General features: G+C 39.2%; 1 protein-coding gene across 8 annotated transcripts in view; it reads left to right on the top strand.

Moving 5' to 3' along the window:
• LOC127411817 (SERTA domain-containing protein 2-like) overlaps positions 1–16,435 on the top strand; it is a 346,503-nt gene extending 330,068 nt beyond the window's left edge. For 7 of the 8 annotated variants that reach the window (XM_051647624.1, XM_051647623.1, XM_051647619.1 and 4 more), the window contains one exon: positions 11,765–16,435. In XM_051647624.1, coding sequence (XP_051503584.1) covers positions 11,769–12,887 — 1,119 coding nt within the window. In that variant the 5' untranslated portion in view covers positions 11,765–11,768 and the 3' untranslated portion in view covers positions 12,888–16,435. Of the gene's footprint in view, positions 1–11,761 lie in introns of all 8 variants that reach the window. The other variant, XM_051647622.1, reaches the window with a different exon arrangement.
• Positions 16,436–21,526: the final 5,091 nt, after the last annotated feature.

Here is a 21,526-nt window from a genome sequence, read left to right as displayed (position 1 = left end):
CTCCTTGGAGAGATTTTGCACAGGGTCATTGCTCCATGCTAGTGCATTAGGGAGCAAAGAGGCAGGTTGTCTGTTTATGAATGCCTCTCTGCACGATGGAACATGGTGTGCTGCCCCAGCACTTCTGACTGAGGAAAACTCAGCATTTCCCTCTTTCTCCTCTCTGGTTCCTCCTGTATTCTCCTTGTGGTTAGTAAATCCAGGTCAGCAGCCAATTCAAAGCACGGGTTGCCCAGTCACTCTGGTCTTGGACCAGCTTTGCCTACTATACAACCCTAAAGTCAAAATGGTAAAGGATAGTTCACAAAAGGTGAATTTCTGAAGAATATTTTGGCCACTCTTTTCCTTATATTGACAGTGAGTGAGTGTTGGGGTGGTCAAGCTCCAAACTAATGAAAAGCACTATTAAGGTATCATAAAAGGTTCATGGTTCTCACAACTTTAAAATTCACCTTTTATGTTCCATGGAAGAGAAAAAAACATATCGATTGAACTTTCACACAAAAGATGGAGGAAAAAATTATGGATGGATAAATGGGAGGGAGAGGAGACAGAGCCACAATCAGAAGGAATGTATAGGGTGGGGCGGCAGTGGCATTTGAGTGCTTTGAGTCGTTTCCACTCCTCAGCGTGAGTCACAAGGACACGTTCAGCTGCCGTGGCATTCCCCTGTGGGAAATTTTATTTGCCAGAGGTTCTTTAAAGCTTCAGACAATTGTACATAGGTCTTGGGGCATGCTGGGTGAGTTTATAGTCAAAGAAAAAGGCTAAACAGTTATTTGTGGTCCTCCCTGATTGTAAGCTTATTTGGCCTATTCTTTTGCTGTCACATTCGCTGTCTTCGTCTCGGAATCGTTCATAGATCTGAACCCAAATTTTGCTGTGACTTTTTAGATGCAGAGTGTAAGATGCTATTTTTAAAACTCAGCTTGAGTCACTCTTATGCTCTTTCTGTCTTTTTTTCTCTGTTACTCATCTTCAGAATAATCGAAAACAGTACCAAATTGCTTCCTCAAACACGTTTCAACAAAACTCACATTTGGGTCTGACATTTTTGAGGATGTTAAAATTTACATTTTAATGTCTCAGCTGATCCTTTATCAGAAAATAAGGTGTTCAGAAATTTGACTAAATGAAACTCATTTATATACTTATCAGTCAGTATGTTTACAAGCACTTTAAAATCTCTATTGACTAAAACAATAATTCCTGTTTTCGCAATGTTTATATAATTTGCAATAATGTTTGCAAAGTCGGATTAACAGACCTAGATAATATGATTGTATTGACTTTGTCCAACAATGTTTACAGTTAACTAGGGCTGAACGATTATGACAAAAATAATAATTGCCGATTATTTCCCTTCATATTGTAATTGCGATTCATTCTTAGAACTTACATAACATAACTGTCATGTTTAAATGTGTTTTTGTTCATGTTTTGTTTTCATGCCTTTTATTTTGAAATTAGTTTACATCCTGTCCCTGTTTTTTGGTCATGTGTCCTTGTCATGTGATTTCCTGTTCCCCTCATTTGTTCCTGTCATGTGAGTATCTGGTTTCATGTGTCTTGTTATCTTATTATCAGTTCTGTTTTATTATTGGTTCCTGTTTATTAGTCTTGTTATCATGTTCATTAGTTTAGTCTCGTCATCGGTTGTCTATGTAATGTGGTTACCCATGTTTATGTATTTAAGCCCTCATGTATGCCATTGTCCTTTGTCAAGTATTGTGTTAGTGTAACGTCATGTCATTGTTCTTTCTATTAGTCTAGTCTAGTCTAGTCAAGTCAAGTTTAGGTTCTGATTTATATTCTGTTTTGTTTTCAATTTGGATTCGTGTTTTTGGATTTATTGCACTTTCTAAAATAAATCTGCACTTGGCTTCCTACTTTACATCCTCGTCTCACTTGTCCTGCCAGCACCAATGTTACAGAATACTTGACCGACAAAATGAACCTAGCAGTTAAACTTCTGCGGTTACGCCAGGGGAATCGTCCCCTCTAGGACTACGTGGCTGAGTTTTGTGGACTGTCACTTGGTGGACTTTTATGATATTGCCCTCAAAGACATTTTCCGTGCGGTCTTAAATGAGCCAGTCTGCTCCAGGATGCCTGGAGGTAGAGTAAATTGGACTCTTTCAAAGTATATTGACTTTGCCCTGTTAATGAGTGGTTCGAGCTTTACTGTTGGAGTAGTGGATGAGGAACTCAGCACTCCTATACTGGCCACCAAATCCACCACGTCAGAGCCCACCACCACGCCTGCCATGGTCCACGAGCCAGCGTCCACGCCCGCCACGGTCCACGCGCCAGCATCCACGCCTGCCATGGTCCACACAAGCCTCGTCAACTCCAGAGCCGGCGTTGCATGCCTTGGCCGCCACATCTGCCTCATCATGCCATGTTGTCATGTCTGCCATGTCATGCCATGTTGCCACGCCTGCCATTCCTATCTCATCATGCCATGTCTGCCACGTAATGCCATGTTAGCACACCTGCCATGCCTAGTCAAGAGGCCCTGCCTTTCCATGTTGCCACGTCTACCTCGTCATGCCATGTTGCCACGTCTACCTCGTCATGCCATGTTGCCACGTCTACCTCGTCATGCCATGTTGCCACGTCTACTATGTCATGCCATGTAGCCATGTCTGCCTTATCATGCCATGCTGTCCTGCCTGCCATGCCAAGTCAAGCCGCTATGCCTGCCATGCCTAGTCAAGCGGCCACGCCTTGCCATGTCACCAAGTCGGCACGCCTATCCCGTCATGCCAAGTCGCCATGACCCCTGAGCCTGCCACAGCTCCACCCTCAGAGCCTTCCACAGCAGTGCTCACGACCACGGAGGTTGTTCCCCAGCCACTGTCCGTGCTCACGACCACGGAGGTCGTTCCCCAGTCATTGCCCATGCTCACGACCACGGAGGTCATTCCCCTGTCACTGCCCGTGCTCACGACCACGGAGGTCGTTCCCCTGTCACTGCCAGTGTCTACGACCACAGAGATCATTCCCCTGTCCCTTCCTGTACTCACAGCCACAAAGGCTGTTCCCCTGTCAATGCCAGAGCCCATGACCACAGAGGTCATTCCCTCATCACTGTCTGTGCTCACGACCATAGATACTGTTACATTGCCACTGCCTGTGCTCACAGCCACTAAAACTGTTCCCCTGTCACGGCCAATCCCTGAGACTTCCACAGCTTCACCCTCTGAGCTGCTCCCTCCTGACCCTGTCCCTGCCCTATGGCTGCCTCCCAGGCCTCCTGACCCTGTTCCTGCCCTGTGGTCACCCCCCAAACCGCCAGACCCCGCTCCCTTCCTGGAGCCACTTCTCTGGTCACTGGCTCTGCCCTGGTCTCCTGCTCCACACTTTGTCTCGCCAGGCCATGCTCCATGCCCTGTCTCGCCAGGCTATGCCTCGCCTATCCATGCCTCACCAAACCCACCACCGGTCATGGTCTCCAGCACCCTTCTGGTCCCCTGGTTTCCCTGCCACACTGCCCATGTCCACCTCTGCCCCAAGGTCCAGGTCCACATTTGCCTCCAGACCCACCTTGGCTGATAGCTCACTGTTGGAACTCTTGTCATGTTTTTTGGGGCCGCACCTTGTGGGGGCGATATGTCATGTTTAAAAGTGTTTTTGTTCATGATTTGTTTTCATGCCTTTTATTTTGAAATTAGTTTACTTCCTGTCCCTGTTTCTGGTCATGTGTCCTTGACATGTGATTTCCTGTTCCCCTCATTTGTTCCTGTCATGTGAGTATCTGGTTTCATGTGTCTTATCTTATTTTCAGTTCTGTTTTATTATTGATAATGTTATCATGTTCATTAGTTTAGTCTCATCATTGGTTGTCTATGTCATGTGGCTACCCATGTCCATGTATTTAAGCCCTCATGTTTGCCATTGTCCTTTTGTCAAGTATTGTGTTGGTGTAACGTTGTGTCATTGTTCTTTCTTCTAGTCAAGTCATTGTTTAGAGTCAAGTTTAGGTTCTGATTTATATTCTGTTTTGTTTTCACTTAGGATTCACATTTTTGGATATATTGCACTTTCTAAATAAAACTGCACTTGGGTTCCTACTTTACATCCTCGCCTCGCTTGTCCTGCCAGCATCAACGTTACAATATGGACATACCATATTTTTTTTATGTCAGCTACACATCCAAAATAGCTGAAAACGGTTTCTGAATCACTTTATTGCCGTTTTGAACATCAGTAAATCAATCCTAAATGTCATCTTCAGATTGGTCCTCTTAGAAGCATATAACCAAAGCTGTTTTTCTAATTTTGAATATACACAAAAGCAAGCAACAGACTTGTCTGTGATTGTTTACAGTGCTCAACAACTGCAAAAACACACATTAAATAAAAATGTATTTGACATTTTTAACACAATAAGAGCCGATGTACATGGACTGCTATAATTGACAACTTTTAAGATTAGTTAATTGTGGCAGCTGTAATTGTAATCTTGATTATTTATTCAGTTAATTGTGCAGCACTACGTTTAATGAACCACAGTTGACCTTGGCGTTGTGCACTTGGTCTGAAGAGGTGATGTGCGCCGTGTGTCTTAACACTTCCTAAACTGACATTGTTCTTTTGAATATTTGATTACGCATTGTGTCATGTACATTTGAAGTCAGAAGTTTACATACACTTAGGTTGAAGTCATTAAAACAAATCTTTTAACCACTCCACAGATTTAATATTAGCAAACTATAGTTTTGGCAAGTCGTTTAAGACATCTACTTTGTGAATGACACAAGTAATTTTTCCAACAGTTGTTTACAGGCAGATTGTTTCACTTTTAATTGACTATATCAGAATAAGTCAGAAGTTTACATACACTAAGTTAACTGTGCCTTTAAGCAGCTTGTAAAATTCCAGAAAATGATGTCAAGCCATGATAACAGTTACCAATTAGCTTCTGATAGGAGGTGTACTGAATTGGAGGTGTACTTGTGGATGTATTTTATGGCCTACCATCAAACTCAGTGCCTCTTTGCTTGACATCATGAGAAAATCAAAAGAAATCAGCCAAGACCTCAGAAAAAAAATTGTGGACCTCCACAAGTCTGGTTCATCCTAGGGAGCAAGTTCCAAACACCTGAAGGTACCACGTTCATCTGTACAAACAATAGTATGCAAGTATAAACACCATAGGACCATGCAGCCATCATACCACTCAGGAAGGAGACACATTCTGTCTCCTAGAGATGAACGTAGTTTGGTGCAAAAAGTGCAAATCAATCTGCGGACCTTGTGAAGATGCTGGAGGAAACAGGTAGACAAGTATCTATATCCACAGTAAAACGAGACCTATATCGACATTACCTGAAAGGCTGCTCAGCAAGGAAGAAGCCACTGCTCCAAAACCACCATAAAAAAGCCAGACTATAGTTTGCAAGTGCACATGGGACAAAAATCGTACTTTTTGGAGAAATATCCTTTGGTCTAATGAAACAAAATTTTACTGTTTGATCATAATGACCATCGTTATGTTTGGAGGGAAAAGGGTAAGGCTTGCAAGCCGAAGAACACCATCCCAACCGTGAAACATGGGGGTGGCACCATCATGTTATGGGGGTGCTTTGCTGCAGGAGGGACTGGTGCACTTCACAAAATAGATGGCATCATGAGGAAGGAAAATTATGTGGATATATTGAAGCAACATCTGAAGACATCAGCCAGGAAATTAAAGCTTGGTCGCAATTGGGTCTTCCAAATGGACAATGATCCCAAACATACCTCCAAAGTTGTGGCAAAATGGCTTAAGGACAACAAAGTCAAGGTATTGGAGTGGCCATCACAAAGCCCTAACCTCAATCCGATAGAAAATTTGTGTGCTGAACTGAAAAAGCGTGTGCGAGCAAGCAGTTACACCAGTTCTGTCTAGAGGAATGGGCCAAAATTCCAGCAACTTATTGTGAGAAGCTTGTGGAAGGCTACCCAAAACATTTGACCCAAGTTAAACAATTTAAAGGCAATGATACCAAATACTGACAAAGTGTTTGTAAACTTCTGACCCAGAAATGTAATGAAAGAAATAAAAGCTGAAATAAATCATTCTCTCTACTATTAACATTTCACATTCTTAAAATAATGTAGTGATCCTAACTGACCTAAGACAGGGAACGTTTTCTATGATTAAATGTCAGGAATTGTGAAAAATTGTGTTTAAATGTTTTTGGCTAAGGTGTATGTAAACTTCTGATGTCAACTGTAAACTAGTTGAAGACAGTAGCTTGACTGTGCAAAAATCCACTGTAGCTCAGTTATAACTGCTCATGTAAATGTACTGACTATTTTCAAATTTCTACTTATGTCTCCTGTTTCAAAATTCAATACTCTTTCAGTTCTCATCACATTGTAAATGCTTGTATGAAATAATAAAAAAAATAATTTCCTCTGTCTCCCCCCACTAATCTAATACTGATCTAACATGATCGTAAATCTAGTTTACTTGTTCACATACCCCCCGTCTTATGAATTATTTGCACTCTGCATGTAAACAGCATGCTTTGGAATGCACATTCATCTCCACCAGGTGTAACCTGTTTTTCTCTCCAGCAAATCACATATTGTTTCAGAACACTAAAAGATTTAAAGAAAAGAAACATTTCTTTCTTTAACTTCCCTCAGCCCCCCCCCCCCCCTCTCTCTCTCTCTCTCTCTCTCTCTCTCTCTCTCTCTCTCTCTCTCTCTCTCTCCACTAGCTCTTTGTCAACTCTTTGGGTGGATTCCCTGCTGACTGTGTTTGTCATGGTAACAGGCAGCAAGGCAACAGGCCCAGCCACTTGCACTTCCTGAGTAAGTGAAGCAGCCTGACAGATCTGCGTATGCGCAGAGAGAGAGAGTTTGTGTGTGTGTGTGTGTTCAGACAGGGTTTGGGTGCGATTCTGTCAGCCTGGATTAGGTTCAAGCACATTGCAGCACTGCCTACCGCTACCGGCCTTCACTTTATGCTAATGAGGGGAGGCCTCAGGAGCGGGCTTCCTTTTCTCTCTGTCTCTTTCACTCACTCCTCCTTCTCATTTTCTGTCTTTTCCTTGTGGGCCAGAGTGAAGACTGTTTGTCCTTTTTCATGCTTACATGTTTCACTCGAGAAATGATCCTTATTCCAACCTTTAAGGTGATTTGATTGAAATTAGGGCTGTCAGTCGATTACAATTTTTAAATGAATGAATTACATGATATGCATATTAATTAATCAAATTAATTGTAATTATTTGCATATATCAATATTTGCTGAGAAAGCCCCTCAAATAACAATAATTTATTATATAAGGATTAAATAATTATAATTTAAATAATTATAATTTAAATAATTACAAATAAAATTTATATATTATAAAAAATAATTCATATAATTAAAATGCATTACATTATTGTGGCAGACGAGTTAAGCATTGACAATTCATAAATACATAAAGTGGCTTTAGAATCCAATATATTGTTTATTTCCAAGTTATTGAACATTAGCCAATCATTGGCCTACAATCCACAGCAATCCATTTTGCAATTGAATGCGTCAATCTGTCCGAAATTGATGAATTATAAGGGCTTGGCTAAGGATGCGTCAATGTACACCTGTGTCGCTTATGGAGCGTCTCACTTTGGTTGTGTCGTGTCATAAAAATGCAGTTTTTAGGTCGCTGTGTCAAGTTTAACGTAGTTTGAAACATAGAAAAACATGTCTTGAGATCCCTGTGTTCGGATTTGTGCTCCATCAAGCTGTGTTTATGCAAAAGATCGTGTTCTGTTCTCATCTCATCTTGTGCTGTCTGCTGTCAGTGAGTGTGGTTTGTTCTCTGTATAAGCTGTGCATTGCCTATACAGCTGGAGTTTCACTTACTGCCCTCTGGAGAAAACAGGTGGTACTTCAAGCTTGAATTGCTCTGATGGTATGGAGACATGATTAATTGCTTGAATTTTTTTAACTAGTCATTTTTTATATAATTAATCGCACTGAATTAACACGTTAAATCGACAGCCCTAATTTAAATGTGATTTCTGTGCCTTTAGCGACACTAAATTGAATTGCAAAAATGATTTTTTTCAGACAGGTTTCCCTGAACACTCTCTTCGTCTTTCATTGTTCGTTATTTTAACATTAAAAACTTTACCTTTTAATTCAAAATATAATCCAAATTGACACTATTTACTTTGTAGATACACGTTCTTGGTCTTATTGTGAATGAGTCATCAGTGCATGTTATTCCAAGGAAAAAAATGTATATATTTGTAGTAGTTCATCAAGTAAGGTATAATCAAAAGTCAATCAGTCAGTCAATATCGCTATAGTAAAATAAACCCCAGTAGGGTGGTCAGGTATCACCCTGAAGCATTTATCTTGCAGTAATGACTGGCGGACTGTAAATTGTCCATCTTATTACAAGACTACTTGACAAATAAATAAATTGATTTGAGTTTAAATGATTTTATTAGTTTCCTTGTAGAGATCGCAGAGTGATGCGAGAAGTAGAAGAGTTCACTTACAATAAGCGGATGACTGGTAAAATATCACCTAATATTTCATTTTTCTGAAATATCACACCAATGGATGGCACGATTGACCAATGAGAAGCGAGTAATCCAGAGAGCCGTGTAATATAATGCAATAACATGTTCCACTTCTGAAGCGACTTTCTTCAACATCTGACATCACCAAGCTGCCTTATTTTTCAGCCCATTCTCTAAAACCACCTGGCTCCATTCTGAAATGTAACGCCCATTTTTCACAATCTAAGCAATTCCTAAGATCAATAATTTTTCTTATTGAATCTTGTTTCACTCGGAAATACACTCACTGAGCACTTTATTAGGAACAGTATGGTCCTAATAAATTGCCTGATGTGGTCTTCTGCTGTTGTAGCCCATCCGCCTCAAAGTTTGATGTGTTGTGCATTCTGAGATGCTATTCTGCTCACTACAATTGTACAGAGTGGTTATCTGAGTTACCATAGCCTTTCTGTCAGCTCGAACCAGTCTGGCCATTCTCCATTGAACTCTCTCATCAACAAGGCATTTCCGTCCACAGAACTGTCGCTCACTGGATGTTTTTTTGTTTTTTGCACCATTCTGAGTAAACTCTAGAGACTGTTGTGCATGAAAATCCCAGGAGATCAGCAGTTACAGAAATAATCAAACCAGCAAGTCTGACACCAACAGTCATGCCAAGGTTGAAATTACTGAGATCACATTTTTCCCCATTTTGATGGTTGATGTTAACATTAACTGAAGCTCCTGATCTGTACCTGCATGATTTTATACATTACGCTGCTGCCACACGACTGGCTGATTAGATAATCTCATGAATAAGTAAGTGTACAGGTGTTCCTAATAAAGTGCTGAGTGTATGTTGGATTTTAGAAGTAAAATGGGTTGCAAATGCAGTTTCATGTATACTTAAACATAGTAGATTATCAAATGACCCAAACCGCCAATACGTGATAGAAACTTTTCATTAAAGTGTATTTTTCTAAAAAAAAAAAAAAAATGTCCCACATACATGTCACACTAAGTTCAAGCATTAATATGTACAATGTAGCACTCTTTGTTCTTTCTCCATCTCACTTAATATCTCTTTCTCTCACCCTGAGCAGAGCTGTGATGACTCAGTGTACTGTAATATTACGATGGCCTATGTGATCCATTATAAACCTCTAGTATCATGAACCTACACTGCTACAGATGGCAGCACTGCTGCCTAACATTAAAGCTCAGAACAGGTAACACAGACACACACGCTCCTCCTCTCGTCCCCTTTTCCACTAAACACTCAGCTGGATCCTGTCCTCCTGCATCCAGCATGTGTTTGAGCAGGCAGTGATCAGGGCTTTGTGCTCTTGTGACACATTCTTACCGTGAGTACTTACTGAAAGTCTGACACACATTTGCCTCCCTCATAACTGCAGCACAGCTCAGGAAAGAGTAGTCAAAGCTGTATTCCTGTAAGCGCTCCTGCGGTAACGGCTCATCGCACACATGACTCAAAAGTGTGAATTCTTGAGTTGCATTAAAGAAACCCAAAAATGAAAATTTTATCATAATTTACTCTCCTTTATGTTTTTCCAAACCTGTATGACTTTCTTTTCAATGGAAAACAAAAGATGCATAATTTTAGGAGTGACAGCCTTAGTCACCATTCATTTTGATTGTATGTCCTGTTGGAGATGCTGTTGCTGCTCAAAGATCTCTGATTGTGTTGAGATCTGAGTGTGCGTGTTAACACACAGTGCCATTCACTTATATTGTTACCTTATCTGATTGGCACAGTAGTAATATGACACATTGTGGGCTCTTTCCTCTCTGCGATGGCTGCACAGAGACTGTACTGACTCTCACCCTAGCGGCGGCACCGAATGCTAATATGTCTACATCTTGCAGGGCAATATCATAGCAACAAGCCACAAATCTGTTCATTGAAACAGTCCCTTTTATTTTATGTTTGGATGTGTTTGTTTTGCATCTAATTGTTTTTAATCTATATGCAAAACATGTTTTAGAACATGATTTTATCCAACACTAGTTTACACCTACCACCAGGGTCACAAATTAAAGGGATAGTACACCCAAAAATTAAAAATTCTCTCATAATTTACTCATCCTCATGCCAGAACTTTGAATTTCCAAAAATCACATAAAGGCATCATAAAAGTAATCCATAAGACTCCAGTGTTTAAATCTATATATTCAGAAGTGATATGATAGGTTCTGGTGAGAAACAGATCAATATTTACATCCTTTTTTACCATAAATCTCCACTTTCACTTTCACATTATTTTCCTTACTTTTCTTCATGCATATCGCCACCTACTGGTCAGGGAGGAGAATTTATAATAAAAAAGGACTTAAATATTGATCTGTTTTTCACCCACACCTATTAAATTGCTTCTGAAGATCAACCACTGGAATCTTATGGATTAGTTTTATTCTGCTTTTATGTGATTTTTGAAGTTCTGGCCATCATTCAGGTGCATTGTAAGGACCAACAGAACTGAGATATTCTTAAAATCTTTGTTTGTGTTCAGCAGAAGAAAGAAAGTCATACACATCTGGGATGGCATGATGGTGGGTAAATGATGAGAGAATCTTTTTGCAAACTATCCATTTAACCAGGGCTTAAGGCAAAAATGCAACTGTCAATGACAAAAATTAACCAGACATTTAAGTAGGTGTGGCAAAAATACCACAGTTGTGAATTCCTGCTTATGTATGTTAATTAAGTTTTGATATATTTCATAATATTGCATTCTATTTATGGTTTTAGACACTGTAACTTGTAGTTGCCAGATATCTGTTTTTGCTGTCTCACAGGTGACTGTAGTTGAATGTGAAACTATTATGAAGTAGTTTTAGGTGAAAAATATGTTGATATTTTTAGGGAGGAAAATGGTCAATGAAAAATGACCCTGACAATCAATTCCAGGGGGGAAATATTTCCCCTTTATTTAAAAAAGCTAATTTCTGACAGTGCCTATAACAAGAGTTTCGATTAGTCAATTTGATTTTGTCTGTATAATATTTGGTCTTTGTGAGTGCTTTTGTGAATGATCAAAATTTTCTGTTTTGATGTTTAGCTGGTTGTTTCCTAGAAATGTTTGTGTTTGATACACCCAACATTTTCAGCTGTTTTTTATAACTTTTATGTAGAACAAGGTTTTTTTTTTTTTTTCCATCATTAGTCATTAAAGTGCTAATCAGCATAAATGAGTGGCTGTGTGGCTAACACTCTCTCTCTCTCTCTCTTCTTTCTAAGCAGATATATGTTGGGTAAAGGGTCAAAGCGGAAACTAGATGAGGATGAAGAGGGGCTGGAAAGCAAAGCGTTGGCGGCAGGGATTGGAGCGTTGACCGACGGCCTCTCTAAGGTGTCCTACACCCTGCAGAGGCAGACCATCTTTAACATGTCCCTGATGAAGCTGTACAACCACCGGGCACTCACAGAACCCAGCCTGGAAAAGCGTGTTCTAATCAACAACATGTTAAGACGCATCCAGGACGAGCTAAAGCAGGAGGGCAACCTACGGCCGCTCTTCTTTTCGCCCTCCCCTCCGCCCGACGACCCCGTGGACGAGAGTTTCTGCGAAGCGCAACCTGCCTTCAGCGTGTTGTCCATGGTGGCACCGCCGCAGTCCCAGTCACCCGCACTCTCCGCTCCAGTCCCTACGCCCCCCTTGCCAGGACTGTCAAACCCTGCTCCTCTGGAGGCCTGTCTCACCCCAGCCTCACTCTTAGAGGATGACAGTGTCACGCTTTGCACATCACCATCTCCACTAGCTCCTCCTTCTGTGCCCAGACTCCCTCCCTTAGTGGCCAGAGACAGCTTCTCTTCTGCCCTGGATGATATTGAGGAACTCTGTCCGTCTCCTTTACCGCCAACTACAGCATTGCCCGGTGCTACCTCTTCCCATTCCTCCCTGACTGTGGCCCTCCATTTGCCCTTGTTGCCCCCCACCTTAAACTCAGGGGACTCCAAAGACTGCAGTAAGCCTTGCTGCCCAAAGCTTGAAGGGCTGGTCCCGCTGCCTGAGGAACGGCCAGCAGTCCCCAATGCACCTGAGGCCAGATTGCTGGAGACCCTTCCTCCTAACAACCTAGACATGAACACCTCACCCACCTCCTCATCCTCGGGCTTTCTAACAGACCTGGCCCTGGACGACATTCTCTTTGCAGACATTGACACATCCATGTACGACTTTGACCCCTGCACCTCTTCCTCAGGTGGTGCCCCCTCAAAACTGGCACCAGTGGTGACGGCGGACGAGCTCCTCAAGACTCTGTCACCCTACAGCGGTGCTGCTTCTTCGGTCACCTCAAACCAGCCTTTCAAAATGGACCTCACTGAACTGGACCATATTATGGAGGTGCTTGTGGGATCATGACCAGGTTTGGAGGGAATTGGGGAAGAAATGCTAAACCAATCAAAGAATTTTTAAGTACAAACTGAGAATGAAACTGAAGAATCACTTTGTGAGTGTTTTTGTACAGTTTTTAAAGACAAGGAAATTGACATTTTAATGGTGATGTTGCCCAGTACTACTTCTCAACACTGTGCATGCACTGTGCTTGCCTTTTCCAAAAATGAACATGAAGAAATCTTTGGAACACACTTTGGCTTCTGGCATATCTGAGTGCCTTCATCATTTATGACCTCTTGGTAAATTTTGGTCTATTCGTCCTTGTGTCTGTTTCTTTTCATTTCTAATTGAACAAGACGAATCGTCAGAGGAGTAGTATCTTTCTACCCCCTCCTCAGCAGACAGGTGCAAGAATGTGCAAGTACAGCCCTATTTTCGTGTTCTTTTATTTTCACGAAGCACAATGATTTTTGAAAGAGGAACTTGTTTTGTGTTCATGTTTTTCTATACAGAGTTAATGCCTCTAGACATTATAGTAATATTTAAAGTGGTCTGTAATTTTGCTGTCAGTCCTTCATTCATTTTCGTCAGCTTCCATTTAAATGTTAAAGTGAAACATGAAATGTACACATTTATGGAACATGCTTTTCCTTTACCAGGTTATTTATACATCTGTGCAGTGGTCAGATATTTACAGTCAACCAAATTTCTTGTGATCTGCCATTATGGCTTAGATTCCATGTGTTTACATCTCAGCTGGCAATAAGTGAACCTTTCTTCTGATGCACAATGTTTTACAGATACATTTATTTGATACGGTGGGGAAATTATCAAGCCAATGCTACAACCCCTTTAATGTATGCAATCAATGCTTTTCTGATCAGTAATAAGCAAACCATCACATTTTTGCACCCATTTCCTTGTTATTTGTGTCAAGCCATCATCATAACTTCTCTTTTTTGGCTTTTGTTTGGGCTTCACATTACTCCTGACATTGTGGCTCTTTCAGTTTAATGCTACACTAATGCACAGCAAGAGGGTCTATGCATGTTTGTACATGCAAAGATGAAAAAACACTACATAGACACCTGTGTTCATGGTTGCTATTCTATGAGCCCATTTTCAGCAAAATTTCCATCGAACTCTGTTTGCCAAACATTTCCTTCGTATATGTCTCTCACAAGTACAACGGTACATTTCTGTTAACATACTAATGCATGCAGGATTATAACTCATAATTGTACAGATGTCAGATATATGATTTTTTTTATTTTTTGTTATGGTTTGCTCTTATTTTATCTTATTTATACAATTGTTTGAGTTTTAATTAATGTTATCTGTTCATGTTAAATCAGATTTTCTCTCTGTTGACCTGCTGGGTTTTCTCTTGGTGCTGTTTGGCCAGTAGAAATGGTCACATTACATTTAAATGGAAGATTATTTGGGGGAGTTTAAAGGAATGTTACAGGGTTAAACCAATGCATTTTTAGCATAGTGTTGATTACCACAAAAAGATTATCGCCCCTTACTTATAAAAAAAAAAAAAAAAAAAGAGCAAAAAACATGGTTACAGTTAGGCACTAACAATGGAAGTGAAAGGGGCAAGTCTATAAACATTAAAATACACATTATTTCGAAAGTATAGCCACAAGATGTAAATATTATACATGTTAACATGATTTTATTGTGATAAAATCAAGGATTTACCTGCGTTACGGTGGTTATTAGATTACAGGGTTTACCAGCATATTGTAATTTTGAATATAACTTCAAACAGAAGAGGTTAGAAAGCGATTATATCACACTAAAATTATGTCAACACGTATAATGTTTACGTCTTGTGGCTATATTTTTGAAACTGTGCATTTTTATGTTTTTGGACTGGCCCCATTCATTTCCATTGTAAGTGCCTTAATGTAACCACAGTTAGTGCTTTTTTTCTTCTTCTTCTTCTTCTTCTTCTTCTTTTTTAATAAAAGAGAGTCAAAATAATTGTTTGTGGTAATCAACATTATGCCTCAAATACTGTCCAGTGAACTTTTACTGAACCCAGATCATTCCCCTTTAAAAATGCACACATGATATTCATGATATTTGTTCACCAGAAGAGTTCAGAAGTCTTCTAGAGATGTGCTTATCGGGTGACATTTTTTCAGTAAGCTTTGGAATTTCATTCTGTCCTATTGTCATTCCCTCTCCCAGTATAGAAGAGTATTCTGCATGTACAGTATGTGCAATAAAAAGCACATTATATTCGCTAAGACTCCATAAAACACTGAATTTGATTGGTTTACCGGATTGGTTAGAATATTATTTTATGTGCGGTTCACATGTTTGAATCAAAAGGAAAGGGACCATTTATCATATCAGTTGTATTAGTTTCATAGAGCAGTCTGCTGTATTGCACTAGTTGTCATTAATAATAATGTTATGGGTATACAAACTGAAAAAAAAAAAAATACTATGCACAATATGGCTTTGTGGTATGAATCAATCAAACAACCATTGCAGAGAGCAATGGGGTAGGGAAGAAAACATATTTATTATCACGAGTTAAATGTCTTTTTAAAAGGTATCTAATTCATCTTGTTCAGGTGTGGCCATTAAAAATCTGACATTTTAACATACTGTCAGAGAGACCTTTCCTAGAGGCAACAATTTTAGATTTGTTACAACCCAGAGTTCAAACGAGAGATTGTCTGAGAATTTTAAACATGAGTGAATGAGAGCCATGCGTACAATACTATGGAATCAAAACTATGATTAATATTACTTATAGGATTTTTGGATTTGGAGTGTGTGTTTTTTTGAAGTTATTTATTTTTACTTTCTGTGTAAATATATTTAAGCTAACATCCAGATTGTCATTTGTACAGAATATGAGATAGGAATGTATTATGCTTATGGGAATGTATCACTGCTTATTAATTGGGGTGGAAGCCATTTAAATTTAATTTCATCTTGTTTTAATAATGCATTATTTTGTGTCTTGTTTAGTTTATTGTATTATAATTTGGGGTGGTGTTTGTGCTAGTCTCTAGGTCAGCACTCCCTGCCCCATTTAATGATGAGTATTTAATGTTTTTATGTATTTCAGATTGTGTGCAAGGGAAAAGGTTTGTGAAGCAATACTTTATTCTCTACAAACTTCATAATTTCAATCTTCCAAATCCTCTTACTGAGAAAATGTTTTGATAACCCTCAATGCCAAATGTAAAAAGAAAAGAAGCATGATTTCTGATCTTTGTTCTTATTTTTAAATGGTATCTCAGTGTCTTCAGCCCATGGTTCAAGCCACACATTTGGCAAAGTTAAAGTTAAGTGGTTTCAGGATAGTGACCACTGGGATTATTTGTGTGTGTGTGTGTGTGTGTGTATGTGTGTGTGTGTGTGTGTGAGAGAGAGAGAGATAGTGGTGTGGGGGGTCTCAACCCTTTTTCTGCTCATCAAGAAAGTCTGTATCTTCAGGCTTTGGAGCTGTGCCTTTTTCTATGCAATAATACCGACAATTTCATTTTTGAGAAAAATAACCCATCAACTGTTGATCACTGTATTTGCATAAAGGTGTGGACTGTAGATATATATATATATATATATATATATATATATATATATATATATATATATATATATATATATATATATATATATATATATATATATATATATATATAATATGGACATGTGTCTATGAATTTGAAACAGTCTTACTTTTCTAGTTTTATATCATACAATAAACAGAAAAAAATTACAACTGTCCATAATTTCTTTATTTACTGTACATTTTCAATACATGTTTATTTTGTCCATGACTACAAAGAATTTTAAGTGCAATCAGTAATTTTTTTCCATAATTAAAGAGTTTTACCTCTAAGAAATTAAAAGTAGCCTACTAAAATATGTTTCAAAACATGTACACTCAAATGAAATGAAGAATCCAGTCATATCTGACTAATAGATGCTGTTTTTTTTTTTTTTTTTTTTTTACATGATCACATGACCAGCCATATATGACTTATTTTGTCTTGGTAACCTCCCCATTATCTGACACTTTTACTCACAGAATAAATTAATCATGGCTGTCTACAAATAGCAAACATTTTTAAATGGCTTCAGTAACCGAAAACTATTATCTTTTGCATGATGATGCATCCCAACCACTAGGTGTCAGTATAAGTCCAAGATGACTGCCATAACAGGCAGCACAAAATAAACAAGAATATTTACTGAATGCATTTGAATGCTGTAGAAATGCCATTATAATTAAAGATCGTATAGCCTCGTGCGACCCGCGTCCACATGTGTAGACGTTGTATTTTGGCTTCACTATACGCAACACAAAAATTTAAATTCATTTAAACTGACTGAATACTGTTCAAAACACTCTAGACTGTCATTTAAGGGTTAAACTTCTGTCACACCGTGTCACGTGACACAACAACATGACGTCGATTTCCGTAAAGCACTTATACGGTTAGATGAGCCAAAGTTTTTTCATTGAAACCTGTTTGGGTGTAAAGAGTAGCATCTGTTTGATATGCTGCTTTAAAAATGCATTCATTTTTTTGTGTGTCAGTGCGCTGCTAAACAAAATGTCCACATACATGGATTTTGGGACATTATTCCCTCAAAAGTTATTTTGAATAACTTTCATCATTATAACATCTGTGGGTCATTTCACTTCATTTTAATATAAATATTATTATATTTTATTTTGTTATCACTGTACAATACGGTTCTATTCATTAACACTAGTAAATGCATTCCTATATTTACTGTGCATTATCACATTGAGAATCAATGGGATCATCCAAAAGATTAAAAATTTTGCTGTCAGAGGCTTTGTATAGAGTTCAGATTAAAATAAGGTGCATTTCAAACTGTTCTGAGACCAGTGCCTACAGACTTAATGGGAGGTTAAGTCATTCACTAAACAGGGAGCAAGGGAGCATCCTATAGCTCTCTATGCAGCTAAGTGCATTCACTCCTAAAATCTGACCAAAAGTTCAGTTTCAGGCTGCAGATGATGTTTGGACCACTCAAAATGTTTAGCAGACTTGGGACAATGGTAATCAGTACATAGATTCAGAATTTATAATGTATTTTATTTTAACATGGTTGGCAGTGATTGGATGATGCTGGCCATTACTTTGAATCAGAATTAATTATGCTAATTTCTGATTCTCAAAAACATAAATACCAACACTTTTGGAAACATAAACAATTTGATTTAAAAAATCTTTCTATAGCTTGGTATTATTAAAAAAATCACATTTTTGTCCTGCTGTCCACATATGTGGACATAAAGTTTTAGGAAAACTATTTGCTCTAATTGTTTTTTTTTTTTTTTTTTTTTTTTTTTTGCTTGTTTATTCGGTGCTACTAGTTACAAATCAAAAAGGGAAATGGAAAATGCACTCAGCAGTCACGCTCGTTCTCAGGAGGATAGAGACTAAAATGTATAATGGACATTTGTGAAAGATCCATAAGTGAGAGTGTCTTCCAGTTCTCTCTAGTCACAACTGCTCTGCATAAGAAAGCAGACATTTCTTTGCATCAACAGTTGCCTCCATTTTGCACCCATGACTCATGGGCTAGTAGCAGGAGTCTATTTCCAGTATTGGGGCCACACAGCTGTGTAGCAGGGACAGTTTTAGCACGTCTGTGTATGGGGGGAGGCAAGCTCAAAGCATGGCCGAACTGACCATAGGTCAGTTAAACTGTCTTTCCCCAGTGTATCGTGTTGCTTTTTTATGAGTGGTGAGTCAGTGCTTGTCTTCAATAGGACCACTCACTGTATCAGTCTCACTTTTACTGTTTGTTATTTTTTCCTTTATCTAACTCTCCAGTTTCTTCTTTTCCCTTTGTGTCTCTATGTGTACATGACCTTAATCCAGTGCCATCAAGAAGGGCTTGTGTTCATTTTACAGTCCCTCTGTGGTCAAGCTTCTTAATAAGTTTCATGTTTTTTTTGAGCAGATAGCAAGTGAAGTATTTGCCATCTCATACTGTTTTGTTTCCAGTAAGCACTATGGGGCCTGTCTCATATAGCTGACTAATTTGTTTCAGTTAGCATTCGTCCACTCCTTTTAACATATTTAGTTGCCCTAGTTTTATCCACACATGAAGAAATAGGTCAAACCTATTAAAAAATAGGTAAAAAATGTTTTGTGTGTTTCCTTAACTACAGCTAACTGTCATGCATGACTAGAACTTAGATTTAAAGGTACTGTAACTTTGTTAGTCACTTAGTTCACTTCTGCCAAACTTTTAGGCACTGAATTGGACCTCTCCATAATCCCACCTTCCAAGTACATGGTACAAAACTCTGACTGACAGGCAGAGAGCGACTTAAAGTAGATTTGGCTAAACAATAACATTCTGTGGTCCGATTTTTTTTTTGGAACACAGACAGCTATAGGTGTCCTGAGATATAACAGGGGGATATTTTCTATGTGCTATTCAATAAAATAATCACTGGTTTCAGGAAAGACTCCAGAGCTAAGTAACTACTCTTTGTCAACTCTCCATTTATATGTCCACAAAGTTTGGACAAAACATCAGAGATGATCCAATGATCCATAACACAGTTGCCGAACTGGCTTGAATGCTTAACAAACAGTTTAAGACCAGTTGAAAAGAGTAAAAAAAAGACAAGGAGTGAGTTGAACATCTGCAGTATGTTATGAAAATACATTTAAAAATCAAATTTAAGGAGATTTGGATGTGAAGCACTTTGCTAGTTTTAACACTTTTAATGATATAAACTGGTGAGATTCAATACACTCTGTTTCATAACTGTTCTAGGAGGACAATATGTCAAAGAATTCAAAATCCTCTGGCTCTGGAGACATTAAAAGACACTTACGTGCTCAGGCTGACACCCCCAAGTGGGCCGCGAGCCTGGGAGCCAATTTGGTCAGAGAGATGCGGGAGATGCGGCGAGAGATGCTGGGCATGTCAGCAATGCTGGCGAAGGTCGTTGCTGACTTGGAGGATCTTGCTGTAATACATCGATCAATCACTGCCATGGAGACAAAGTTCTCTGAGGTGGTTACAAGAGTGGGGGATGTCAAGAAATGGATTGATTACCTGGAGTCATCAGAGAGGGAATTACAGTATCTGCTAATCCACTAGCGACCAAGGTGGATTTGGAGCATGTCTGGGAGAAGTTTGAGGACATGGAGAACTGTAGCCGGCAGAATAACATCCGTATTGACGGAATTCCTGAGGCCGAAGAGGGTCAGGATATGGTGAAATTCCTGGATGGGCTCCTTCTGAATCTGCTCAACATAACCGGCCATAGGCTGGAAATTGAGCGCGCTCACAGGGTTCTGGCTCGGAGATCCGCAGACAGGCCCCGATCAATTCTGGCCAAATTTCTGAGATCATCCGATAAAGATCTTGTGTTATGCGAGTAAAGGAAGACTTTCTTGGAAAAACCACAGCATTTTCTTGTTCCCAGACTTTGTGAATTCGACAAGAGAGAAACGTGATCGATTCAAGGAATGCAAGAAACTTTTACATCAACGGAAGGTGCTTTTGCACTGATATTCCTGGCCAAATTGAGAATAGATGCTAAGGAAGGCTATAAAACATTCACATGCCCACAGCAAGCGATGTCCTTAAAAAAGTCAATGGAGTGAGTAAGTTATCTTGTGGTACTCAGGTTGCAGCCAAGTGGACCAGCTCACTGAACATCCACTTGAATGTTCGAGGAAACTGAGCGTTTTTTTTTTTTTTTGTGCTGGTTACGACTAGCAGCTGGAGTTTAGTTTGTAGAGTAACACACCTTCAGGACAGTTTTATGGATGAATCTACACGCTCTTTGTGTTTATTCCACCTATTGGCTGGAGTTTGTTTTATAGATTATCTTTTGCCGTGTAATTCTGTCTCACAAAATTTGTATAGAAACACCAGATTTGAGTAATCTGATGGCAAAGTTGTCACGGGTGTTCTCGTAGGCGTGCATGGACTGTTTGAGTTTGAAGGGATGGACACCAGTTGGCGCTGTCGTGCGCGGGGTTAATGCGCATGTTTTTCTTTTTTCTGCTTGTTTGTTTTTGGGGGATGTCCGGGGTTTGATGGATGCACTAATGTTGGAATGTGGTCTTTATAATCTTGTTTTTGACACACAATCTATTTTTTCTTATATGTCAAAATGTCAAATGTAAATATGAGTGGATTGTCTCTCTCCATGTGGAATGTGAATGGGTTGGGGCACCCCACAAAAAGAAGGAAGGTTATTTCTATTCTTAAGCATAAGAAATATGATATAGTGTTTCTTCAAGAAACGCATCTTTATCTGCAGGAAGCTGAAAAATTTGGGAGTATATGGGGTGGGCATGCTTTCTTTAGTGCTGGCTCGAGTAAGAGCAGGGGAGTCATTACGCTGATAAGTAAACATCTACAATTCAAATGTCTCAAACAGATTAAAGATACATTTTAAAAATTTTTGGCTAACCGATTGAGTAAAGTTATGACAGCTCTTATACATATAGATCAGGTGGGGTTTATTTGGGGCCATAACTCTTCTGATAACATTAGGCGTTTCATTAATGTCATGTGGGCAGCGGCGAACGATCAGACTCTGGTCTCTGCTATCTCGCTTGACGTCGAAAAAGCATTTGATATGGTAGAATGGGATTATCTTTTTACAATTT

Source organism: Myxocyprinus asiaticus, chromosome 21, assembly GCF_019703515.2.
Source record: "Myxocyprinus asiaticus isolate MX2 ecotype Aquarium Trade chromosome 21, UBuf_Myxa_2, whole genome shotgun sequence".
Taxonomy (NCBI): domain Eukaryota; kingdom Metazoa; phylum Chordata; class Actinopteri; order Cypriniformes; family Catostomidae; genus Myxocyprinus; species Myxocyprinus asiaticus.
The sequence above is the reverse complement of the archived record's forward strand: the minus strand, read 5'-3'. Positions and strand labels throughout refer to the sequence as shown.